Source organism: Diadema antillarum, unplaced genomic scaffold, assembly GCF_040938485.1.
Source record: "Diadema antillarum isolate AM-2024a unplaced genomic scaffold, OU_Dant_1.0 scf00000129, whole genome shotgun sequence".
Taxonomy (NCBI): Eukaryota; Metazoa; Echinodermata; class Echinoidea; order Diadematoida; family Diadematidae; genus Diadema; species Diadema antillarum.
In genome coordinates this window covers 1,231,614-1,253,905 of record NW_027271018.1, presented here as the reverse complement: position 1 = coordinate 1,253,905, position 22,292 = coordinate 1,231,614, and the positions used below count along the sequence as shown (strand labels likewise).

At 39.7% G+C, this 22,292-nt stretch overlaps 1 protein-coding gene across 1 annotated transcript in view; it reads left to right on the top strand.

Annotated features, from left to right (window-relative positions):
* Positions 1 to 22,292, top strand: part of LOC139720561 (inhibitor of nuclear factor kappa-B kinase subunit alpha-like) — a 43,838-nt gene that overhangs the window by 8,876 nt on the left and 12,670 nt on the right. Inside the window, exons 2-11 of the mRNA XM_071631913.1 lie at positions 224 to 326; positions 4,722 to 4,931; positions 7,938 to 8,096; positions 9,916 to 10,002; positions 13,723 to 13,850; positions 14,156 to 14,214; positions 14,740 to 14,788; positions 16,674 to 16,803; positions 18,512 to 18,706; positions 21,442 to 21,535. Of these exons, the coding sequence (XP_071488014.1) occupies positions 249 to 326; positions 4,722 to 4,931; positions 7,938 to 8,096; positions 9,916 to 10,002; positions 13,723 to 13,850; positions 14,156 to 14,214; positions 14,740 to 14,788; positions 16,674 to 16,803; positions 18,512 to 18,706; positions 21,442 to 21,535 (1,189 nt within the window). The 5' untranslated portion in view covers positions 224 to 248. The remainder of the gene's footprint in view (positions 1 to 223; positions 327 to 4,721; positions 4,932 to 7,937; positions 8,097 to 9,915; positions 10,003 to 13,722; positions 13,851 to 14,155; positions 14,215 to 14,739; positions 14,789 to 16,673; positions 16,804 to 18,511; positions 18,707 to 21,441; positions 21,536 to 22,292) is intronic.

The following is a 22,292-nucleotide window of genomic DNA, read 5'->3' as shown; positions in this document are numbered from 1 at the left end:
TACACGTGTCCTTAGTCTGTGTCGTAGCCTCTTCCTGGAAATACATTGTATAGTGGAAATATTGCCCACTCGAATGAAGATAGCATTGTTAATACTGAAAGTATGAAACCACACACATGAAATCCAAGCCGGTCAGTAAAACATTAACCACGTATATTTTGTCGCCCTTCCTATGAAGTGTTTTGTTTGTTTTGATTTGTTTTTGTTTTGTTTTCACGTGCAGATCTGCGGGGGAGAAACGCTGAGTCATGATGCCCACGGAATGGGTGCCCCGGAAGACCCTCGGCTCGGGGTCATTCGGGGAGGTCATGCTATACGAACATAAGGTGAGTGTTGTCTGTTGCAAATGTGTGCTTCAGTACAAATGCAGCAATGTACTACCGCACTGGTATTTATATTATATTGGATGGCTATGAATGGGATACCAGGGAATATTGCACAAGTTAGGGCCAATATTGCACGAATCGAAGATGAGTGCAATATTGACCCTAACGAGTGCAATATCCCCTGGTATCCCATGAATCAAAGCCATCCAATATAATTATTATCATCTATACTATCAAGTAGAGCAAGCATAAACTGGTCAAAATTACCGGGCTTCTTCTCATCTTTGAAGTTGACTCGTGGCAGTCACGTCCCAGCGCTGAAAAGGGGAAGCCCCTAAAACTGTGTATGAAACAAGCAACTAGCAAGATGTTTGTGCGCTTGTGAATTGTAACAAAATGATGCGCACTAGTAGCAAGTGTTTGCGCATTCAGCAAGCGCTCGTGCAACAGACGAGACAGAATTGAATATGGTGTGATCTTGAACGGCAAGTAGCCACAGTAGCCTATGGGGAATTAATATGTTGGTCTATGCATTTCGTTCAATATGCTCTGATATTGAACGGTAAAAAATGAGCGCACTACAATACGCGTTTTTAATGCGCCGCTAAAACGTCCTATATAGATGATAAACAGTGATATTGCATGGCAGTTTGGTTGCAGTGAAATTCCTCATGAAGGGAAATTGTCCCAAATGTGCTCTGTTTCGTGTTACTAGTGAATGTAAACTTCTCACTGCACCAAAAGGTGCTCGAGGCGCTTAAATACTATATATGTCGAATATTTCATATGAATGGCATAATACAGAACATTCGCAAGGTATTCATTACTACATGATCATATTCCTTTCGACATTATTTGCATTGCAACAATACAAATATTGTACATGGAGAGGACAAGTACATGTACAATATGTATTGTTGATGTTCAACAGAGTTTATCGTAACAAAGTAATGTTGAGAAAATTAGCCAAGTCAAAAGTCACTGAACTTTCGGTAAAATTGACACATTGTTGAGCACTGCAACTTCATCTACTTCAGAGGATTGCCCTTTGGTAATGTGCCTTTTTTGGGAGGGTAGAAATAAACAAATGAGCAAGTATACATGAAAAAGTGATACAAGGTCAAGGGTCACTGTACTTTTGCACCCCTCTGCCCCCCCCCCCAAAAAAAAAAAGAAGAATAGATTTAGATAATGATAATTCCCCAACCATAACAGTAATTCAGATAAGAATGCCCTTTTGAATTAATTTCTGGTGGTTGACAGCGTAGTAAATTATTAGACCATTATTTGCATGATTGGCCACTCCACAGATTAAGGTTATTATAAAGTCAAGTTCAAATTACCATGTCTTGTCATAAATTCCATGTGGAAAAAGCGCAGTTTCAGTGTAAGGCCTAATTGATGTTTTGGATAAAAGTAAGTTTAGGAAGCTTAAATGTTTTTGGTTTTTTTTTTTTGCGGGGAGGAGTAAAGGTCAGTCATCAATCGGTGGTCAAAATCAGTGAACTCCATCAGAGTGTGAATTACAAGCCATATCCTTTCGGCAGATATGTAGGTAGTGATTGCATGAGAAAAGAGAGGATTGATTACCAGTCTATTGTGCACTACAGTCCAGTTGGTCAGGTTAATGCATGGGAGCATGCTGTAACACAAATAAACATTTTTACAAGATTTGTTTTTTACAAGACACGTCAAAGACATTGTTTGCCAGGTAGCACTGTCACAAGTATTAGTGTGTATTTTTGTATTTCCTTAGTCAGGTGTCACACAAGTAATTTTCCCGGCTTTAACAGGGAGTAGAAAAAAGTATCAAAATCAACAGGAACCAATAGTTTGATATCAGAATTCACATCAAAAATCAAACTTCCTGTTTTACCATACCTTGATATGTTGTGTTGTGTGCTGTCCCCTTTTGAAGGGCTGCCAAATCTGAAGGAAATAGTTGTGGTGAGTTCTAAGGTTGCATTATATGCAATAAGCCAAGCAAGCCAATAGAAGGTGTTTTTTTTTTTCTCTTCTCCCTGTGAATATTGGGAACATTTTGTTTTGGGTTGACGACCCAATTAGTGGTCCATTCATTCATCAGTCAGTCTGTATGCCCCAAATCTCAGTACAACATACAATAGCTTTATATGTGTTTGATTGATTGGGGTTTTTTTTCTCTGTCTCTCTTTCTCTTTTTTTTTTTGGGGGGGGGGGAGGGGGAAGGGTACCCACCTCATTATTCAACCATAACTTCAGTGAGGAATATCCAGTGCAGATACAGTTTGTACTACAATTGTATGAGGTGGAATAGAAGTAATTGAACAATAATTTTATAGATTAAACAGATATGACTTACAGTGTGAAGAATAAGGTGTGAGATCGCTGAACTCTGGCTTATATAGGTGTGTCATTATCACACTGAAATTAAACTAGCAGGCTATTTTTACAGTTTAGGAAAGTAGCCCAATATTATGAATGTGCATCTTCATCAACTCGAAAACAGCCTGCTTGGGAAATTAGCGCGAAATTAACGCATTGAGTACTTTGCATCATTACTTGGCTGGCACAGCAATATAACTCTCCGTAGAGTTCTGTGGGCTCAGCGCGTGGTTCAAATGATGGGATCAAGAAAAATTAGGCTGATGAGGATGCAACCTAATTCATAAATTAGCCCTTTTCAAAACTACAAGTTGTAGACCAAGATGTGGGGGGGGGGGGGGGGGGCGGGGACTTTCCCGATCAAATAACGCACTATTTGTGTCTTCTGTGCCCAAATAGCGGGTTAGATTGACATTGGGCTAATTTCCTAACCAAAAACTTGCATGCTATTTTGAAAATTCAGTCTGATGCAGACAGGCCTAATGTCATTTTTCATCCATAGTTTCAGCTGGGAAAGTGCCAAGGGAGTGGTACATATATGTGGTATCGGGTAGGAATGGAAGTTTATGGAGAACTGTGTCCTTCGAACAAAGGGGAGTTGAATAAAGGTCTGCCCGCAAACGTCCTTTGATCCAGATCAGTGAACTTCATATATGTATACTCTAAAATAAAAGGCCATTTTTAAGCACTTTATGGGAAATTGTGTGAGAAGGGTTTAGTCATCTCAGTTCACTATATGGCGGTTGAATTGTGAGTAGTTTTTCTTTGCTGTTTCTAAGGAGGAAAGTCGGGCTGGGGAGAAATTAATGTGCATGTTGACATTCATGTCCTTGATGTGAAGTTAAAGGACAAGTTCACCTTCATAAACATAAGGATTGAGAAAATACAACAATATTAGTGGAACACATCAGTGAAAGTTTGATGAAAATTGGACAATCGATGCAAAAGTTATGAATTTTTTAAATTTTTGTGTTGGAACCGCTGGATGAGGAGACTACTACAGCTTGTGAGTCATATGCGTACAACAGTATAAAGAAAATGTAAAAGAAAATGCAACATATTTTCACTTTTTTCGCATAATAAAAGAGCACTTGACTTGCCTCTTTCTAAAGGCAGGGGGAATAACATTACCCATAACATTTGTCGGTAACGAGTCAGGGGAATGTGTACTTTTTTCAAAAGATGGAATTTTGTGAAATTCTCTTTATATTTTCCTTATATTGTTGTACGCATGTGACATCTAAGTTATTCATACACTGCAGTAGTCTTCTCATCCAGCGGGTACTGCACAAAAACTTCAAAAATTCATAACTTTTGAACGGATTGTCTGATTTTCCTCAAACATTCAATGATGTGTTCTACTAATATTGCTACATTCTCTCAATCCTTATGTTTATGAAGGTGAACTTGTCCTTTAAAGTCCTCATGTATATGAAGGTGGACTTGTCCTTTAAATGTGAAAAGTGAAATGTGGTATGTACTCTAATGGTATAATGTGACTGCCCAGCTCAAAACCTATGAAAAGTAGGCCAAAATTAATTTCCTCTTTTCTACGTTATACATTTTGTTGTACAAAAAAAGTAAGCCCAATGCTTTATAATGGTATGACTTGTTGAAATTGGACTGTCCTAGCCCATTCAAAAAGCAATTGAAATAAAGAGAGGATTAGGAGGTGCTGTTTCATAGAAAAGGATTTAAAGGTTATGGTCACTCAGGCATTCTGTGCATTAGTATCAATGAAAAAAAAAGATATATGGTCCATGTGAAAAAAAAAAATATGTATCTTGATTTTAATTTTATTTTAAGACACCAAATTTTAAACAGTAGAAAGAGAAAAGATTACGCTCTCAGGTATTACAGACAAACTTTGAAAATTTGAGTCGGTCTGTGCAAATGACGCATTTTGCTCCATCACAGAGAGAATCCTAATCTGCGACCTTTCTGTGGGTTTTGAGCTGGGCGGTAACAAATGGCCAGCTCTGTCTGTATTAATTTTGTTGTCGTTGTTGTTGTTGGTGTCTCTGCTTCCAGACAAGCAAGCAGTGCATCGCCATCAAGAAGTGCAAGGTGGAGCTGGACTCGCGCATGGAGCAGAGATGGAGGGACGAGGTGGACTTCATGCAGAACCTCCGCCACACCAACATTGTGCAGGGAGTGCAGGTCCCCGCAGAGCTGGAGTCCCAGTCCTCTCGGCTGCCCTGCCTTGGGATGGAGTTCTGCTCCAAGGGGGACCTCCGCAGGGTGAGTAGGATAAATGTGCCCCCCCCCCCCTCTATACACAAAACCCAATTACACATACACAGAAAGTCACAGTCATACACTTTTTGTTTTCTTTTAAATCTACGCACTTTGACAGGTTGACTCAGTACCCTTAACCCATTGAGGACAATCTGATTTTACTAAAACACACGTTTCCCATAGACACCTGCCAAAGTGTATTTGGGACTCGTCCTCAATTGGTTAATCTCCTCTCTCCCCAAAGTAGCGATTTTGCATGTTGATTTTCTGTAACTTTTCTTCATTGCTAAGGGCCATCTAACTTTGTTTTGTGGCATATCATTTTATTGTATCCCCCGAACAGAGTTCGGAGAATTTGGAGGATTTGGCCTCGTTGCGCCGCGTTCGCGTACGCCGCAGAGATTTTCTTGTGAGCGCTCTGCTGGCTGCAGTTCTTCTTCGATCATCTTCAAATTTGGCATGAAGGTGTATTATGGTAAAACAAAAATGCCTATTGTTTTTGGTGATGGCACCCTCGCTTGTTCCGTCTTTATACACGAAAAGGTAAATTCAACAGGGTCTGCTTGTGTGTGCGATGCTGGCCGTGTTTCTTGACCGATTTTTATGCCTCCACCACGAAGTGGTGCCGGAGGCATTATGTTTTCGGGTTGTCCGTCCGTCCGTACGTACGTCCGCATTCGTTTACGCGATAACTTGAGAAATATTGACTGGAATTTTACCAAACTTGGTCCAAGCATAAAGTATGATGGGGCAATTACTTGATTAGATTTTGGGTGAAATCGACCAAAGGTCAAAGGTCAAGGTCAAATCATGAAACTGTATCCGTTTACGCGATAACTCAAAACTGGTTTGAGCAAATTTCACCAAACTTTGTCCGAAGATGATGTATGATGGGACAATTACATGATTATTCTTTTAGTTAAATCGGACAAAGATCAAAGATCAAGGTCAAATCCTAAAATTTATCTGTTTACGTGATAACTCAAAACTGGATGAAGCAGCTTTCACCAAACTTGGTCCAAGGATGATGTATGATGGGGCAATTAGTTGAGATTTTAGTGACATTGGCAAGAGGTCAAAGGTCAAAAGGTCAAGGTCAAATGCTAACAATGTTGCTATTTCCCCCATATCTATGCAATGCCCGAAGGTATTTTATTGAAACTTAGTGTAGACATGTATTACTGTGTAAAGATTCTCCAGAGAGTGTTTTATGTCAGAAGGTCAAAGGTTAGGTGAAAATGATGCAATTTCACTTTTCTCGCAAATGGTTCAATATATATCTTCATGGAACTTGGTACATATGCATGTACTGACTGGCAGGGATTATCTAGGGAATTTAGGGGTCATGGGCCAATAGTCAGGGGTCAAAGGTCAAGGTCAACTCCTCAAAATTTTACTGTTTCCCTCATATACTAGTATATGCAATGCTTGCATTATTAGTTTTAAAACTTAATATATACATGTATCACCTAGTGGAGATTCTCTGGGAAATTTCCAGCCAGAAGGTCAAAGGTCAAAGGTTACGGATCAAAGGTCAGGTTTAAATGAAAAAAAAAAATCTATTTTCAGTACTGTAATTACACTCTTTCTTCATACCTTGAAAATTACTCAATGCATAAACTTATAACAGGGTCGGTCAGAAGTCAAGTAAAAATCCTCAATTCGTCAAATATATGTACCTGCACTCTTAGACAATTATAGCAAACCCAGTTTGAGGAAAGTGAACATTCAAAGCATTTCTGACAAACCTGTCATTTCAGTATTTTGCCAGTATGTGAAACTGTCATCACACATTGTGAAGACATTGTACTATACACCTATTGGGAGAATCATGCATTATGGCGGAGGCATCAGTTGCCATAGCGACATTTCTAGTTTTCAAATTTGGTATGTAGATGTATCATAGTCAAATCTACAAATGTATACACCTATACCTATTGATAATGCTGCCCTCACTGTTCCACCTTTTACAGGGTCAAAGGTCACCCTGATCATGTCAAAATTTGCAAAAGTGCTTATTTATGCAATAACTTGATTGTTACTCCAGGGATTTTATTCAGACTTGCTAAGGAGGTGTATGGGTGGTCATTCTAAATGAAGGTTACAACAGTTTGTGGTGACGGCGCCCTCAGTGTTCCGACTTGGATGCCAATGCACATTTCTTGTGTGTGCTCTATCAGCCACATTTCTTATCAGATTTTCTTCAAATAAATTTTGGCAAAAAGGTGCATTATAGTGAAATGAAGATGTCTATATTGTTTTTGGTGGTGGCGCCCTTGCTTGTTTCGTCTTTATACAAGAAAAGGTAAATTTAACAGGGTCTGCTTGTCTGCGATTTTGTCTGAATTTTTTATGAGGACGGGTTCAGGGGTTACATGTGCTCGAGTGCGAGTGCTCTAGTTTAAAGTTGAGAATCTCCTCGCGTAGAATTTGACCGCTACTCGAAAATTGCACCAGGCAACTATTTGTTAATTCTGTGGTGCCGGGTCACAAATGTTACATGTAGATGTCTGCCTAGCATGGGTGTGGTCCCGCACACATCTTTATACAACAAAGTGTCACAGTTCTTTCAAAGAAGTTATTCTTTTCTGGACCTTTGAGCTTTCTTTGCCAAGAAAATTTTGTCGATAATCAGGCAGGTTGGAGACTTCATTGTCATTTGTTAGTTTGTGTTTGTTTCTAGGCATTCCTGTGTAAATTTAATTTATTAGCTTGTGTTTGTTCCAGAGCATCCCACTGTAAACTGATATCTACATTTGATTATTCATGGATCCTCATTCTGGAAAGGTGACCCACATTACTTTTTCAGTCTTCCACCTATGATTGCATTCTCAATATTTATCTTTTATTCTATTTGCAACACTTTTGTTTTGCCTATGAAAAGCAACACTTTCATTTGCCTCTATATTTGTATCTAAACTAGAAGTGGAGAATAAACTAGCACTCAAAGTTATATTCGAGAAGAGGTTTCTTTCATATTGCCTGCATGTCACACTTGTCGCACCCTAGAAACTTGCGGAGTTATCCCACGTCTGTGGTCTTCCAGAACCAGAGATCATCCTCTTGGCCCGACACATATCATCGGCAATAGAGTACCTCCACGACAAGAGCATCATTCATCGGGACATCAAGCCGGAGAACATCATGATCCAGGACACAAACGGGAAGGTGAGTTTGGCAGTTCGCTTTGTTTGTTGTCATGCCAACAGCAGGCCTTCTCATGTCCTCATCGGTATGGAAGGAGGAACTCCTCCTCACCACCTTTTTTTGTAACCCATTAAGGACCCGCTGATTTTGCTGGAACATGTGTTTCACATAGACACCTGCCCAAGTATGCTTAGGACTAGTCTTCAATGGATTAACATTTTTTATGTAGGGTGCAACAGGTGTTTCGGTGTTGTTGGCTGCATTTTTGAATGTAGATAGTATACAAAAGACTTTAAAAAGTGGGGGTGTAGGAGCTGTATACACAGACTACCATTCAGAGATACTGCCTGTACACAATTCCTGCTGACCCACAAAAAAAAAAAAAAAATGTGAGTCATCTGTTTTATAGAATGGGTCAAAAATTTCTAGAAATATGGCTAAACTGTGCTGATTGTAGTTTACGGGATGCATTGGAAAAAAATCTTGCATATGGTAATTACTGGAATCGTGGTTACGGAAATTTGCGAGACTGAAAAGGAAAATGCACATGCCATCGGGGAGGAATTATTACTGGGCAAGTGACGACACAGATTGCAAGAATTCCTTTTCCCATTCTGTAATACTCTTTTAACCTGGTGAGGACAGACTAATTTTGCTAGAACGCTTATTTCCAACAGACTTGTGCCCGATTATTCTCGGGACTAGTCTTCAACGGGTTAAAGTAAAAGAACAAAACAAAACAAAACAAAAAACATTGTGGCCAGGGGGAATGTTACTATGAGTGGGCTGCAATACACCATGATGTTCTCTTAGAAATTTGATAAGAGCTGATCTTGTCAATTAGTGCATCTACCACTTCAATGCAGTTTAGAGCAACAGCAGTGTAAACATGATGCACAATTTGTAAACTACTTGTAAATTCGACACAATCAAAATGAACAATGTGCGACTAAATAGCACGCACTGACATGACACAATGTGGGGGCAGTGAAGCCAAATTTGTACAAGTGTCAGGGCAGCATTACCCTCGGTACCAAGAAATTGTTCCACCAGTGTGCAAGTCTTCATTGCTTGTTACAAATTGTACCTCCGCCAAGGGGGGAGGTTATGTTTACGTTACCGTTGGTTTGTTTGTCAGTTAGTTCGTTCGTTCGTTCATTTGTTCATTTGTCCGTGTGCAAAATAACTCAAAAAGTAGTGAACGGATTAAGATGAAACTTGCAGGAAAGGTTTAGAATGACACAAGTGACAAACGATTAACTTTTGGTAGTGATCCGAGAATTTTGGGGGAATTTATGAAGGGTTTTTGATATGTTGGCAGGTAGGGTCAATGAACTTAGGAGTTAAGGCTGCACATATTTGAGGTTTGCATGCGCGCACTAAAGTGCGTGCTCTAATTTCTGCTAGGGCGAGGCGCGTGGTGCAGCTGAGGGTTTATGATGTAACAAAGGCGTCTATACAGTATCAAGAAATCGTGCGGCTTTCAGCACACAATGCAGTACATGTATGGGTGGAAGAACAAGATCAGTGCGGGTGGAAATGGGCTGCATGCTTAGCGGAGGTCTGTGCTCTCAGAGTGCTTCTCTAGTTTAATCAATGTGTGGATGCCCTCACTTTTAAAAGTACACTGTTGTTTCTAGCAGTAGAAATAGATAAAGAAAAAACAAACAACCCTCCAAAGTATGTGTATGAAAATTCTTGCTAGTTATTGCATAAGCCATGGTACTTACCATGAGATGTAATGCATTTAGTTGTGAGGATGAAAGAAATCAGAATGAAGTTTAGTGTACAGCATCAGTGACATCTGTCAGTGTTCTTATATTTGTTTCGTTCATTTCAGAATACCTACAAGTTGACAGATCTCGGCTTTGCCAAGGACAACAAGATCCAGGCAGCTACATCATTTGTGGGAACAAAGGAGTACATGGTAGGCATGAGCACTGAGTGATGAAAGGCAGTGGAAAGAGACTGGATAATTTTTTTTTATACCTCCACCACGAAGTGTCGCCAGAGGCATTATGTTTTCAGGTTGTCTGTCTTTCCGTCCGTCCTTCCGTCCATCTGTCCATCCGTAATGAATTTTATGGACAGCGTAACTAAAAAATCGTTTAAGGTATCCTAATGAGACTTGGTATGTATATGCATTAGTGGACAAAGTTGTGCCTATCAACTTTGGGGGCACATGCTCTAGGTCAAAGGTCAAGGTCAAATGCTCAAAATTTCACTTTTCCCCCCATATCTATGCAATGCCTGGAGGTTTTTTCTGGAAACTTGGTGTATACATGTAATACCAAATAAAGATTCTGCAGAGAGAGTTTTAAGTCATTAGGTCAAAGGTCAAGTGAAAATGTTAAAATTTCACTTTTTTCTCCATATCTTGGAAATGGTTCGAGCTATCTTCATGGAACTTAGTACAGCTGAACCTCTCGTATCCGGACAAGTCGGGACCGGGGCTCATCCGGATAAGGGATTTGGCCGGATATGGGAGACTCAATGCTTTATACATGTACATACACATGTACAGATGTAGCCCATTGTAGTACCACATTGTAGTAATGTGTATACTGCAACCTTTTTATTGTTACACTCAGTAACAGACCCTATAGAGGTTCGTGTTTGCAAGAATGAAATTATTTTCTTTTATAAATTCTTGGGATGATTTACCTAAATAATCATTAAGAAATGTATCAAGTAGATCTTGAAAATAAACAGTACATGTCGACGAAACTACCCTTCAAAATTCGATCATCACGGCTCTGCAAAGTCGACTGTAGGTCGCCATTGTTAGATGGTCTCCCTCTCTCTCTTTGTGTGTGTACTGTGTGTGAACAATTTTTTGAGTGTTCAATATCATTCGTTGCTCAGCCAATGACTCGAAACAATGCATGTCTATCTAGTCATATCGACGGCTGTGTATGGACCTATATGTGGCAATGCGATATGAGAGGACTCTGTCCATGCTCTTGCGATGATTTGGGGATGTTTGGGGATGTTAAAATGTCTGAAGGTAAGCAATTTGGAAGGAAATTTGATGTAATGTATGTTAATCATGTTGGAAGTAATATGTAATTCATGTGTGTTTGTGTAGGAGTTCTCAAGGAGTTGGGAATCCCCCTCTCCTCCCGTAATTATTAAAAAAAATCACGGCGAGATTGCGTCCATATAATAGAGAGATCCGGATAAAGGGATGCCGGGTATTAAAGAGAGGTTCAACTGTACATATGCATGTACTGACTAGCAGTGATTATATAGGGAATGTGGGGTCATGGGTCAAAGGTCATGGTCAACGGTCAAGGTCAAGGTCAACTCATAATTTCACTTTTCCCCTCAGATTTAAATGCAATACTTGCCGGATTTTTCTTGAAACTTAATATATACGTGTATAACCCAATAGAGATTCTCTTGGAAGTTTCTTGCCCAAAGGTCAAAGGTCAAGTGAAAGTGCTAAATTTCATTTCTTGGTCCATAAAAATCTCGAAAGTGACTCAAGGTATCATCATGAAATTGAGTACGATCTATGCATGTTTTACCTGACAGTGATTCTCTTGGAAATTTTAGGGTCATTGGGTCAAAGTTCCAGGGTCAAAGGCCAAGTTGAAATTCAACAATTTTTATGCCTCCGCCACGAAGTGGTGCCGGAGGCATTATGTTTTGGGGTTGTCCGTCCGTCCGTACGTACGTCCGTACGTACCACGTACATCCGTCCGCATTCGTTTACGCAATAACTTGAGTAATATTGACTGGAATTTTACCAAACTTGGTCCAAGTATAAAGTAAGATGGGGCAATTACTTGATTAGATTTTGGGTGAAATCGGCCAAAGGTCAAAGGTCAAGGTCAAATCATGAAATTGTATTTGTTTACGCGATAACTCAAGACTGGATAGAGCAAATTTCACCAAACTTTGTCCGAGGATGATGTATGATAAGACAATTACCGGTACTTGATTAGTTTTTTAGTGAAATCGGACAGAGGTCAAAGGTCAAAGATCAAGGTCAAATCCTAAAATTCATCTGTTTACGTGATAACTCAAAACTGGATGAAGCAGCTTTCACCAAACTTGGTCCAAGGATGATGTATGATGGGGCAATTAGTTGAGTAGATTTTAGTGACATTGGCAAGAGGAAAAAGGTCAAATGCTAAAAATGTTGCTATTTCCCCCATATCTATGCAATGCCAGAAGGTATTTTCTTGAAACTTAGTGTAGACATGAACTACTGCATAAAGATTCTCCAGATAGAGTTTCATGTCATAAGGTCAAAGGTCAAAAGGACAAAGGTTAAGTGAAAATGTTACAATTTCACTTTTCTCACAAATGATTCAATGTATTTTCATGGAACTTGGTACATAAGCATGTACTGACTGGCAGGGATTATCTAGGGAACTTAGGGGCCATGGGTCAATAGTCAGGGGGTCAAAGGTCAGGGTCAACTCAAAATTGTACTATTTCCCTCATATGCTAGTATATGTAATGCTTGCATTATTAGTTTTAAAACTATACATGTACTATCTAATGGAGATTCTCTGGGAAATTTCCAGCCAAAAGGTCAAAGGTTAAGGGTCAAAGGCCAGGTTTAAATGCACACACACACAAAAATCTATTTTGTACTGTAATTACACTCTTTCTTCATACCTTGAGAATTACTCAATGCATAAACTTATGAAAGGGTCGGGCAGAAGTCAAGTAAAAATCCTCAATTCCCCTAATATGTGTATCTGCACTCTAAGACAATTATACGTGTAGCAAACCCAGTTCAAGGAAAGTGAACATTGAAGATATTTCTGACAAACCTGTCATTTCAATATTTTGCCAGTTATGTGAAACTGTCATCACACATTGTGAAGACATTGTACTATACACCTATTTGGAGAATCATGCATTATGGGGGAGGCATCAGTCGCCATAGTGACATTTCTAGTTCTATTCGATATTGAAATTATACTTTTTCTCCATACTTTGAAAGTTTAATCATTGCATAGACTTGTAAAAAAAGGGTCAAAGGTGAAGTAAAAATCCTCAAATCCCCAAATACTTGCGCTCTCAGGCAGTATAGCCATCCATCCAATTAAACCTAGTTCAAGGAAAGTGAACATTCAACACATTTGTGACAAACCTGTCATTTTGATATTTTGCCAATTATGTGAAACTCATCACACATTGTCAAGACATTATACTATAGACCTATTAGGAGAACCATGCATTAAGGCGGAGGCATACCAGTCGCCATAGCGACATTTCTAGTTTGTGTGTGTATTTTTTTTCTTAAGTTCAGGTCAGGTTTGAATAGGTTAGGTAAACACTCAAGTGGAGTCTAACCAAGAAAGTAAAATCAACCTGCAGTGTATCGCCATCAGTTAGTACCTTCCTCGTTAACAATTTCATTTTCAAATATTGTAGTTCATAATCAATGGTTATATGCCTATGAAGATTTAGTCTTTAGGATTGAGTGGACTTGTCTGAACTTTGTAGTTCATAATCAATGGTTATATGCATTTCAAGATTTAGTCTTTAAGATTGAGTGGATTTGTTCACTCTGGTGAAGGAGAAACAGTTCGTGAGGACATAGAAGGAAAAAGCAAAAGGGGTCAATGCACCTTGGTTATTCCTTGGTTATTCCTGATATCGCTTGTACTTGTCGGTCCTTCAGGCGCCGGAGTTATATTCCCAGTCCGAGTACACAAAGACGGTGGACTTCTGGAGCTTTGGCACGGTCATTTCAGAGGTCATCACAGGTAGCCGTCCATTTGTGCTGTCGGACACACCCCTCGTACAATGGTGAGTGACTGCCGACTCTTATGGCCCCATGATCAATAATGTCATCTCAAATTATGCGACACCAGACCACATATTGTAGATGCTGTTATTTTTGTGTACAGATATTTTCACACATGAGGAGGTTATGAACATATTTTTGTTTCTCTATCATCACCTCTGATTTTTTAATCGCCATTGTACACCTTTATTTTATTCTGTATCTAAATCTAGGGATTATGTCTATGCCGTGCCATGAATCAGTGTTGTGTGAAAACAAATCTTTCCTGATTTCTTTTTGTTCTTTTGTTTCCTGTCTATGTTTCAAGGCACTCCATCATAGGAAAGAAGCAGGCGAAGGACATCGGCTACTATGAAGATCCTAAAGGTGGTTTGAATTATTTGCCCTTATGAAATAGCACTTGACTTCTTGAGTGGATGAACAGAGCAATTCAACCACACAGCAATATGAGCTGTGTATCAGTGCTGTGTTGCAACAGTGTTCAAAACTACAAGTATAGATATAATTGAAAGGAAAGTCATTGTAATATTTATTGTATTGTAAAGTAAGGAATATTGTTTTTGTTAATGATGTACTTTCCAGTATGTTTTAAATGCAGGAATAATGTAAAACCAGAAAAATTGCAGCATAAAACTTTTGTGTATTGGCAACTGGCATTCAATGCATTATGTAGAAAAAAATGTGCGTGCATTTTACTTTTGCAAATCTTTGCTCCTTACGAAATTTTTGAGAAATTCATTCACATGAAAATCTTTGGTTTTACAGTATCAATAAAACATATAGTCAACTCAAATGTTTTAGTGGTAATGATTTTTAAAGTGTTTTTCAAGGTACATTGTCAAAGTTCACACTGCATTCTTGACTTTGTCTGCTATGTTTCATGTTTTTCAGGGGCCAAGGCATACTTTCAGCAGCTACCCATTCCAAACCAGCTGTGCCGGTGAGTTCTGTGAACAGAGTAGTAAAGTATTGCGCAAGTTTCCATAAACTGTAATGTGGCATTGTATAGTACAGAGCAGATAAAGGGTCAGCACTCACAAAAAGTACCGCAGAGCGTTATGTAATGGTACACGCCAAGTTTTCATTTTCCACTCTTAAAAATATAGAAAATTAACCATATGCAAGCTGAAAATGAAAGGAAATTATTTTAAAAATGAGGAAATATTGGCATTCACCTAGTTTATTCAAATTTTCCTTGGGTCTCTGGTATCTACTTGTATGATCATCACAAGCAGAGCTGTCAATGCCCTCTGCTGACTCCCAAAATTGATGACCAGCAGGATGACCTTAAAGCAGAAATTTAGTGAGAGGCCGAAAATACGGCTTTATTTATATCTATGGAGAGCTTAGAGGCTATATACAAAGATAGGATGTATTTCAAATGATGTCCTACTAATTTAGAATAAATACTGAAGATGAAAAGTCATCTAATTCACAGGCCCTGACTCACACGATCGCTACAAAAACTGCCCTTTCGTGTGACGTCTCGGGTTGGATATGACCAGCTCTTCCGTCTCGAGCACTGCCGGCCATGCATGCGTGTATGCAGTATATAAACATGTAAAACGACATTCCCATTCACGGTCAACAAACAGAACAATCATATTCTGACCCCACATAAGCACAATAACACGTCAAAATAATTAAGCTTGTTTTCAGTTTAGCTTTTGAAGTTATATTGTGATTAAGAAAGAAGAAGAATTTTTGAAGTAAAAAAGAAAAAAGAAAGGAGGATTCTGCCGGGGTTATAACAGAAGTGGATACCAAATGGAAGAACGAGGTTGGGGAATGAAAATTAGGTGTGAAAGGGCAAAGCTAACGAAATTGTCTGTCTACTCTAAAACAAACAAGTAGAATTAATTTTGAACATGAATGTCAACATTGAAGAGATCACTTACATATAGAGTGCCTTTTTACCCGGTTTTCACAATATCAGAAGAGTTTCCTGAATAGATGTTATTTGTACAGCTGTACTACTGTAGTGTGACCTTACTTTCACTCGGACAGGGCCGGCCGGCTGGGGTCGGGCGTGCCGGCATGTATGGGCCTAGCTGGGCATGGGATCAATGCAACGTTATCATTGTGATCCATCCGCGGTTAGTGACGACCGAATTACCCATCATTGCGGATCATTACCCCGATAATACATTTATGTAAAATAATGTTTGCTGAGGAATTACATTTATTGCGCACATTATTAGCCATCGGGACGCGACTCGACTATGACGAGATTAGTCACAGTTGTTTTTGCTGTTGTTTGCTGTCTCTCCCGGTAAAATCGGAGGAGAATCATGGATGAAGATGGACATGATGGAGGGCCTTCGAGGCTAGCTGATGGAAAGACAGAAGTGGGAAAAAGTAATGGAAATAGCCGTGGCAGACGGTGTATGGTTATGCACTGTAGCACCACTCATCTTACGGGTACGGTACATAAACTTGGTACCCGCGTGTGAGCCATCGATTTCCAACCCGTGACATCACACTAAAATGCACTTTCGAGTTGGCAGTTTCGGTACCAAAATATGGTAAAATTTAATACTCATAAGTTCGAAGCAGACACTTTTTAATTACATTTTTTCAAGTTCAAAAGGCTTGAAATATCAAATGAGAGAATAATATCATTTTAAGGGTTATTTTCCCCTATAAATTTCTACTTTAACACATGGTGACATTTCGCGTGTTGTTAGATTCTCGATCCAAATGTCATTCGCGAAATTTGCGAAAATAAAACCCTTGCGAAGATAACAGCGTATACAGTACTTGACCCATTTGTGACAATGGTTTGTATTTTGGCCTTCTCCTTTTCTTCCTTCCTTGATGCCCAGTGTGAGGAGAGAGGGCTTCGAGCACTGGCTGGGCCTGATGCTGCGGACAGACCCGAGGAGCAGAGGGGGCATTGTGAAACAAGGACGACACCTCTGCTTCATGTGGCTGGATGACATCCTCAACTGCAAGGTACATTGTATCTGCTGGAAAAGCTTGATGATTAATCAAACCATTGAATTTAGAATGGACTATATAAAGTCAAGATGATAAAGATGATCGGGGGTTAGTGACCCTGATCAAATTTCGGAATTACACTGTCAATACAAAAATCATTGCAAAATTGAACTGTCAATACAAAAATCATTGCAAAATTGAACTGTCAATACAAAAATTATTGCAAAATTAAACTGTCAATACGAAAATTTTTGCAAAATTATACTGTCAGTGCAAAAATTTTTGCAGAATAGTATGAGTGATGATGCTTTCTCAGTCTTTATGTTAAGTATTGTAGAAAGAGAAATAACAGCAAGCCAAAATTGGAGGTATTTTGAGCGGATTTTGGTGTGTGCATGTAGTCAAAACAAAGTCTCAGATTGGGTTGACGGTGAAATCTTGCTGATGTCAGGTGACCAGAGATAGCAGAGGAATTCTGAATTTGTACAAGTTTGGCAGGAACCTCTAAGAATGATATGTGACCCGCTACAACAAAAGGGTCCTAAAGTCGCGCACGGTCGAAGCCGTGAAAATCGATTTGAAGTCAGAGCATCAAAATTGGTCAAAACTTATGATTTTCCGATTTTGACATATTATTGTAGTCTGACATATCTTCTATCATCTGTCGAAATTTTGAAGCAAAATGGTGGAAGGAAAGACCAAAAAATAGCGTTTTTCTGGGCCATGTTTTTTGGCGTTTCAACGAAGCAGAAACTGGTTCCAAAATTTGGATTGAGCGCCACAGATAGGCTCCGCCCCTAACAACGACCAGAGTGATCTCATTGGTCAGTTTGCTGCTTGCCGCTAACCGAAGCGTGAAGCTCACACACTGCCCAGTCGACTGGTGCATGCAGGCGGGGTGCGCTATGCCCAGCCGCTTCTCCTGGCATCCTGGTCACTGATTGGTCGGTGAGGAGACCGCCGACGCTGTGCTGGAATGAGCATTTCGGGAGTTGCTAGGGCTTGCCTTCTATTGTCCGGAGGTGAAAACTGACTTGCGTGTCCCTTGATCGCGATTGCGTCGCAAGGAAAACTTTAGGGGTGCTTTTCTCAAAACAGAGATTTCCCAGACGTCTCGACATGCTCTCTTTTAAACATCGATATCTCCGCAGCCGATTATTTTTATAAGATGTGTTATATATCAATTTAAAGCAGAAAGATTAGGAAATTATGCCATGCAATTTTCAAATAATTGACCTCGCCCGACTTTAGGATCATTTTGTTGTAGCGGGTCACATATGATGTTATCTCACTATGTTAAGTAAATCCATGAAGCATGTCATTGCAATTGACTACGTAGAGTAATGATGCAATATATGACTTTGCACAGTTACACTTGGACACAAAATAGTTAACAGCAATCTGCAACAGTTTATTTTGTGAATAATTGGACATACAAATTTGCTGCTACAGAAAGGCTATAGATGTGTTCATCATGTTTTGTGTCAACACAACATGCATACACAAATGTCCAAGTGACATGTTGGTTGTAGCCTGGGCATCACATTAGGATTGTTGTGAATGGGAATACCACATTCAACGTGGCTGCCATGACTGTACAGGAAGGCCTTTTTTTCTGCCAAGGCCATTGTTACAAGTTCCCCTCCTGTGGTTTGTGCTGACCAGCTTTGACCAAACTGCTCACACACTTGATTGTCCATGTTGGTTCTTGTCTCTGGCGCAGGTGATAAACGTGTGGTCAATGATGGACACGCGCGTGTTGTCGTATCCCACCAAGCCCAACGACACGGTCTTCCACCTGTACAAGGCGCTCAGTCGCGACGTCGCCATCCCGTCTGACCAGCTCTGTCTGATGCTGCCGAATGGCACGCGCCTCACCGATTGGTCGGTCATTCTACACAGCTACTTCAAGGAAGAGGTTAGAAAGCTCACACATGACTGTTTTTGCAGAAAATGTTTTAAATTCAGTGCTGTAATTTTAGGGTACATGTAGTAGCAGATTCGACCCAATGTTCTGCTCCCCATTGCTAATGTAGTGCATCACTATCAGACCACTTCCAGACATCAAACTTAATTGGAGAAAAACTAAAAATTATAGTGATAAATTTATTATAGAAGTCCTGACAGAGGAGCATATTTCATAATAATTTGTGCACAGTGATATTTGCTCTCTTGACTTGAATCATGTAAGGCTGACTCTGTGTCAGAGTTAAAAGAAATGCCATTAATGCAAAATGTGACAATTAGGTATGCTTTTTTATGCCTCCGCCACAAAGTGGTGCCGGAGGCATTATGTTTTCGGGTTGTCCGTCCGTCCGTCCGTACGTACGTACGTATGTCCGTACGTACGTTCGTCCACTTTCGTTTACGCGATAACTTGAGTAATATTGACTGGAATTTTACCAAACTGGGTCCAAGTATAAAGTATGATGGGGCAATTATTTCATTAGATTTTGGGTAAAATCGGCCAAAGGCCAAAGGTCAAAGGTCAAGGTCAAATCATGAAATTGTATCCGTTTACGTGATAACTCAAGACTGGATAGAGCAAATTTCACCGAACTTTGTGGAAGGATGATGTATGATGGGACAATTACTTGATTAGTTTTTTAGTGAAATCGGACAAAGGTCAAAGATCAAGGTCAAATCCTATAATTTATCTGTTTACGTGATAACTTAAAACTGGATGAAGCAGCTTTCACCAAACTTGGTCCAAGGATGAAGTATGATGGGGCTATTAGTTGAGTTGATCTTGGTGACATTGGCAAGAGGTCAAAGGTCAAAAAGTCAAGGTCAAATGCTAAAAATGTTGCTATTTCCCCCATATCTATGCAATGCCAGAAGGTATTTTCTTGAAACTTAGTGTAGACATGTACTACTGCATAAAGATTCTCCAGAGAGAGTTTCATGCCATAAGGTCAAGGTCAAAAGGTCAAAGGTTAGGTGAAAATGTTGCAATATCACTTTTCTCGCAAATGGTTCAATGTATCTTCATGGAACTTGGTACATACACATGTACTGACTGGCAGGGATTATCTAGGGAATTTAGGGGTCATGGGTCAATAGTCAGGGGTCAAAGGTTAACGTTAACTCTTCAAAATTTGACTATTTCCCTCATATACTAGTATATGCAATGCTTTCATTATTAGTTTTAAAACTTAATATATACATGCATTACCTAATGGAGATTCTCTGGGAAATTGCTAGCCAGAAGGTCAAATGTTAAGGGTCAAAGGCCAGGTTTCAATGCCCCCCAAAATCTATTTTGTACTGTAATTACACTCTTTCTTCATATCTTTGAAATTACTAAATGCATAGACTTATAAAAGGGTCAATCAGAAGTCAAGTAAAAATTCTCAATTCCCCAAATACATTGTATGTGTACCTGCACTCTTAGAAAATTATAGCAAACCCAGTTCAAGGAAAGTGAACATTCAAGATATTTATGACAAACCTGTCATTTCAATATTTTGCCAGTTATGTGAAATTATATTCCACATACTAAGAATGTTGCAATAGGATTGGTCCAGAGCTGATCACGTGATGAAGCGTAGTTTTGCCCATCACATCACCTGAGAAGAAAAGTTCGTTACACTCTATGTTGATAGTCCCTTTTGTTTCACTGATCTCCACACAGTCCACACAGTCCTAACGCAAGATGAGTACGCGCGAAATAAAAGTGCGTTGCACTGTGGACTATCATGTGACCTAGGTCACTTGATAGTACACAGTGCAACGCACTTTCACTTCGGTGCCGCGCGGTGCGCGCAGCAAATTCATTGTTTGTCATCCACGCGCACACGTAGCCTAAGCCCTAAGAATACCTAAAGACAGCTAAAACGGTTTCAGATGTGGAATAAAATGGGAATTTCTAGGACCCTAGATGTGGAATATAAAGCAAATAATCAACTTTTAGTTTCAGGCAACGAGACAAACTATCACTTCCTCGGCGATCTGAATGTGTACGCTATCTTTCCTCAGCTGCGCTTCGGAAAGATAGATACATCCAGATCGCCTCGGAAGTGATAGTTTGTCCCATCACCTTCACCAACGTTGATTATTTGCTTACTGTCATTACACATTGTGAAGACATTGTGCTATACACCTATTGGGAGAATCATGCATTATGGCGAAGGCATCAGTCGCCATAGCGACATTTCTAGTTTTTCATTAAATCACTGTGTCAAGAAAATTAAATCTTTTTTATTTTGTGCATATCAATTTGTTCAACAGATTTGCTTTTACAATCATTTGAAGTGTTTTCTGATGCTTCAAGGGCAATTTCTGTCATTATTTTGGGCACTTTGTGCAATGGATACTGACTTCATTATGGGGCCAAAAGTATGACTTGAACACGTGGTGAGAGAAAAGTCAAAAGCACACATGGGCAGTGCTGCGAATATTCACCTTTGAACTGATTCCTCTTGCTGTTGGTAGTGATGGCACATATCCATTTATGCTATTATTTGAAATAATCATATCCAAATACTGTGTCTGTACTGTAAAGGCGATGAATGGATCTCAAGTTTGTTACCATGTCCCAGATTATAAACATGAATGTAATCCCTGTCTTTGCATTACTCGTTTGCCTGTTTTGGTGTCTCCTTTCTTTTCTTCCTTTTTTTTTTTCATTGCTACCACCAATCTTGACAACAGGGTAATGGAATAGTGTACATGTACCAACTTCACCTACCCGGCGTAGAGCCTGCCTTGACAATCAAGCAAAAGTCTGACCTCCTCACGGCTCTGTGTAAGTTGACCGCACCCTTCTGAGTCTATCCACGAAGTGGTGACACAGGGCTCAAATCTTAATGCTGTTCTACTGGCTTAAACTGTGGTCCCCGTAACAGAAATGCCAACTTTTATTTATTTTTTTCAGTACCGTATTCTATACTGTGTCTTGCCAAAAGTACTGCAGGTTTCATGGACTACCCTTGTCAGATACAGGAGAGGTTAAAATACTGGGGGTTTTTTCACCAAAAATACACTCTTTTAGCCCTCGGGATTTAGCAATGTTGTTTACAAGGTTGACATCCCTGTCGTAGCATGAGAGGCTCACATACTGTAACACTTTGCATACGCCAATCCCACTGCCCTACCTAGCACGAAATGGGAATTGTGAATGCTGACCTACACGTATGAATGTTATAGTTTGTTGGAGTTTTTCTCCATCATGGATATGGTAAGCCTTCTGAGCTACTGGTCGCAGTCCCATGGCATTTGCGCCTGCGACAGTTGCTCCCATGAAATTTCTGCACGCTAAGCCAATCATAGATTCTACCCACAAACATAACCCTAACCTTAATCCTAATCCTCATTCCAAACTAAACCTAAAACTTTTATCACAACCCTTACCCTAAGTCCTTGGAGAAAATAAGACCAGAGCGATTGTCGCAGGAGTAAATGTGTCACCGCTGGTCTCGAGCAGGCTTGGAAATAACCACTTAAAGCTTCCATTTGCCTTTATGGTACGTAACAGTACTTGCTTGACATTAACTTCGGCGTAA